The sequence below is a fragment of the Varanus komodoensis genome, unplaced genomic scaffold (genome assembly GCF_004798865.1).
Source record: "Varanus komodoensis strain SLA01 unplaced genomic scaffold, ASM479886v1 scaffold1188, whole genome shotgun sequence".
In the NCBI taxonomy this organism is placed as follows: Eukaryota; Metazoa; Chordata; class Lepidosauria; order Squamata; family Varanidae; genus Varanus; species Varanus komodoensis.
In genome coordinates, this window is record NW_025335343.1 from 23,712 (window position 1) to 28,011 (window position 4,300).

The following is a 4,300-nucleotide window of genomic DNA, read 5'->3' on the forward strand; positions in this document are numbered from 1 at the left end:
TGAAGCAGCTCAATGTCACAAGGTTTTGCTGCCCCGACACAGGTTCTGTTCCTGAGTTTGCAAAACATATTTTCACACTGTTCTGAAATGACTCTTTTGCCCCCATTGTGGGGACACAGAATGGCTTCACCAAGCAACGTGCAGAGCAGCAATCATCATAAGGGAGCAGTGCAAAGACCCGCGCACAGCCCTACCTTGGATGTCTGGGTGAAGGGCCATGTACAGCAGAGCCCAGCGGAGTGTTGCGGAAGTCGTCTCTGTTCCGGCAGAAAACAGATCCAGTGCACATTGTAGCAGGTTTTCCTCATGGAAACTGGGAGCAGCGTCTTCCTGAGGAAATGAGAATGAGGAAGCAGGTTAGCTTTTCACGAAGTACACCAGCCCTTGCTGTCAGATGGGTCGACATCTGCATTCAGGACCTCAAACCATCACACCAAGTTTTGTTGGAATCTCTGGAGCTGGGATTGAGTGCAAAGGAAGGGAAGGGGAAGGCTCCCCATAACGGCTCATCCAGATTCCAAAGCGAGGAAAATGGGATGGACAAAGGCAGGTATAACAGTAGAGCATCTTAGGACCCCTGAGAAATCTTTTTACAAATTGTTCTGAGTATTATTTTAATTGTGATTAGTATTATTGCAGGCCTGTGGGCCGAGGAAGTTCTAATCTTCCCCCTCCACATCCTCCTTCTTGCCCCCCAAGTCCTGTCATGCAAGGGTTCAGAGATGCTGGAATGCCCCAAAGTTAAGCAACAAATTTCCCTCCTCCTCTCGGCTGATCAATTACCTTGGCCATTTCATTCAAATAAGCATCAATGAAGTCTCTTGTTTCATGTGGGTTCCAATCTTCTTTGTGCTTGTCAATTATTTCTCGCACAAAGGATTTGAGATTTCTCCAAATTTTAAAGAGAGTCTGATGGGGTCCTGGCACGTGTTTCATGAGGGTTGGAAAGGCTTGGTACACCTGGGAAAACAAACGATACAGTGGCACAGCATGAAAAAAACAAAATGTGGAGCTTCTTGTGAACTTCTCAAAACCCTTGCTCATCATTGTACTATCTAGAGGAAGAGACTCACAGAAAGAAGAAGCATCTCTAATGCATACCAGAAAGAAGAACAGGAGCATAAAATCAGGGAATCTTAGAATGGTAGAGATGGAGGGGCTATGAGGTCCCCTGGCCAATGCAGCACCCCTAGTCAACACCTATCGTGTGGGGAAACCCATGTCCCCCAAGCTAATTTTCTCCACTGTTGCCTTGTGATGAGATTCAGGCAGTTTTTCCTACTGTTCAGCTGGAATCTGACCTCCTGTAACTTGACAACCATTCACGTACTTGAAAATTGCTCTAATATCTCCCTCCATCTTCTCCTCTCAAGGCCAATTTTGCCTAATTACTAAAATGGCCACAACTGAGGAGCAAGTACTCCAGATCCATAAGGATCTGGACAGACTATGGAAGTGGGCCGGAGACAACAGGATGGCGTTCAATGTGGATAAGTGCAAGGTCTTGCACCTGGGGCATAGGAATGGGTGTCATACGTACAGGTTAGGTGACAAGTGGCTGGAGAGCAGCACTTGTGAAAGGGACCTCGGGGTGCCGGTTGACTGCAGGCTAAACATGTCAGGAGTGTGATGCGGTGGTCAAGAGGGCAAACGCCACCCTTGGTTGCATAGCCAGAAGTGTGGCTTCTAGTTCAAGAGAGGTATCACTACCACTCTATACGACTCTAGTGCGCCTGCAGGTGGAGTATTGTGCTCAGTTCTGGGATCCAGCCAAGTTGGAATCAGTGCAGCAAAGGGCCACAAGGATGGTGACCAGATTGCAGGGAAAGCCATATGAGGAGAAACTGAGGGAGCTGGGTCTCTTCAGCCTGGAGAAGAGGAGACTCCGAGGGGATCTGTTGGCATCATATAGGTACATGAGGGGGTGCCACACAGAGGTGGGCAGAGACCTGTCCTCCCCTGCAGAGGAGGGCAGGATGTTCTCCAATGGAGAAAAGCTCAGGGAACCCAGGTTTCATTTGGATGCCAGGAGGTACTTCCGGATGGTTAGGACCCCAAGGGTATGGAAATGGGCGTCCACAGGAGTGGGTTGAAGCCCCATCCATGAGAGTGTTCAAGGACAGGCTGGACATGCACATGGTAGGCATGTCATAAGCGAAGCCAGCTGGAGCTGGGGATCAGACTAGATGATGCAGGAGACCCCTTCTGACTCACTCTCTCTGTTTCTATGTTTGTAATTCTTTCATTCGCTCCCTCATAGGACCTTATTTTCAGTCCCAGGATTGTAGCAAGAGGCTATAGATGTTTTTGGTGAGTCAGTCACAAAAGTCAGACATATGCAAAATAAGTGGGAGCAGCACGGCAGGCGTGTCGTGAGCTGGAGCCGGGGGTCTGACAAGAAGGCCCGGGAGGCCCCTTCTGGCTCTGTTTCTATGTTTCCATGTGTATTCTGAATACAGGGAATTCTCAGCAACAAAGCTGAGAAATTCATCACTCCCAAGGAGCAGCCTGCTTTTACACCTACACGTGCTCTAGAAGCTAACTGGATTAAAAATACTGCAGTGTAATCTTTGTACTCCTGCGCCAGTCAGTCAACTGCAGAAAAGTCACATGTTTCACTGATATGTTGTTTCTGTCTTCCGGGATATTTAGCATTCCACGGAATTTGGCATCACCTTCACATTTCATTCATGCTCCTTGCACTTCCTCACCCAAGCCATTCATGGAGATGTTGAAGAATGCTGGGCCCAGGACGGAACCCTGCTGCACCCCATGGCACCCCACGTGTCCTCTCCCCCGTTTGAGAAGGTGCCCCTGATGAGCACTCACTGAGTCTGATTCTGCAGGCAGCCGTGGATACACCTCACCGTTGTTCAGTGCACCCACTCGTTGGCTTACTGGGCTCCAAGCATAAGTCACCCTGCTCTGATGCTCATTTTGAACGTTTGACTCTTTCTCGTGAGGTGCTGTCTCTGTCGAGCCGTCAGGCACGACACAGAGTGACGGCTTCAGAATTTTCTCAGGGTTGATTGTTGTCAGAATGATTGTTTCTGTTCTTCCCAGGTTCTTCCCTTTTCCCTTCTTGAAGGTAGGGACAACATTAGTCCTTCTCCAGTCATCTGGTACTTTCCCAAGCCAGCACAATTTCTCACAAATAAAAGGCGTTCGTGCTGAGAGTTCTTCTGCCAGTTCTTTTATCACTCTAGGATGGAGTATTTTGGGTCCTGGCGATCTGAACTCATTCAAACCGATTAGGCATTCCTTGATCATCTGTTTACGAATCCCAAGCTGTCATTCTGCTCCTTCAGGTTGCGCTTCCCCTTCATCAGGGAGGCTGTAGATCTTTTTCCGGGGGAAGACTGAGCCAAAGTGAGAACTGAGCACTGCTGTTTCTCCTTTCTCAGCTGTTTCCATTTTGCCACCCACACCGAGTAGCTGAGCCACCCTTTCTTTCCTCCGTCTCTCACTATGGACGTAGCTGAAGAAGGCGTCTTTGCTGGTTTTAGCAGGGAGCCTGACCTTCCTGCAATTCTTCATTATTTGCCTGTACTCTTCATCTGAAGGCTTGTCTTTCTTCATCTGTCTGTCTGTCTGTCTGTCTGTCTGTCTGTCTGTTTTCAGATCATCTCTAACCATTTATGTGAAGCAACATTGGCTTCTTCTGTTGTCTACTATGTACCTTCTCACCTAATTAGAATTGTGCGTAATTGTGACTTTAGAATGTCCTCTTTCACCCCCCGCCCCACATTTTTGACTACTTTTCTCATCAGACTTACTTATCACTGTTCTGAGTTGATTAAAATTGGCTCTTGTAAAATCCAGAAAAATTTTTGTCTTCACTTGGCTCCTGCTTCCTTCAGAATCAAGAATTCAACTACGCCATGGTCACCTTCCCCCAGTGGCAAATAACTTGTCCATTTTTTCCCCCAGGTTGGTTAGAATCAAGCCAAGGACAGCTGTTTCTGTTGGAGGAATTCATCAGCAACAAGTGCAAGGAAATTCTTGGAGGGGTCATGCTTGGCAGAATTTGTCTCCCAGTAGCTACTGGGGGAGTTGAAGTCCTGCAAGCCCATCAACAGCATGCCTCCCTGAAACATTGGCAATTTGCTTTCCAAAGGCTTTACCCAGTCATCTCCTTGACTGGTGGTCAGTGATAGACTCCAGCCACTCCGTTCACCTGCAGCCTCTTGCTCAGTGCTGCATGGGATGACCTGCACTTCTTCCTCTGCAGCCGGCCCCCCAGTCGCATCCTCGAGAGCCTCCAGGTGGCTCCACAGGGCCACTGCTTTCCCTGGAGCGG

At 48.6% G+C, this 4,300-nt stretch overlaps 1 protein-coding gene across 3 annotated transcripts in view; it reads right to left on the reverse strand.

The window, feature by feature from the left end:
- LOC123018898 (cytochrome P450 2J2-like) overlaps window positions 1-4,300 on the reverse strand; it is a 30,377-nt gene that overhangs the window by 19,736 nt on the left and 6,341 nt on the right. Inside the window, exons 5-6 of one of the 3 annotated variants that reach the window (XM_044421358.1) lie at window positions 784-960; window positions 195-330 (exon numbers count right to left, since the gene is read on the reverse strand). The exons of 1 other annotated variant lie outside the window; for it this stretch is intronic. In XM_044421358.1, the coding sequence (XP_044277293.1) occupies window positions 195-330; window positions 784-960 (313 nt within the window). The remainder of the gene's footprint in view (window positions 1-194; window positions 331-783; window positions 961-4,300) is intronic. One more of the 3 variants, XM_044421360.1, reaches the window with a different exon arrangement.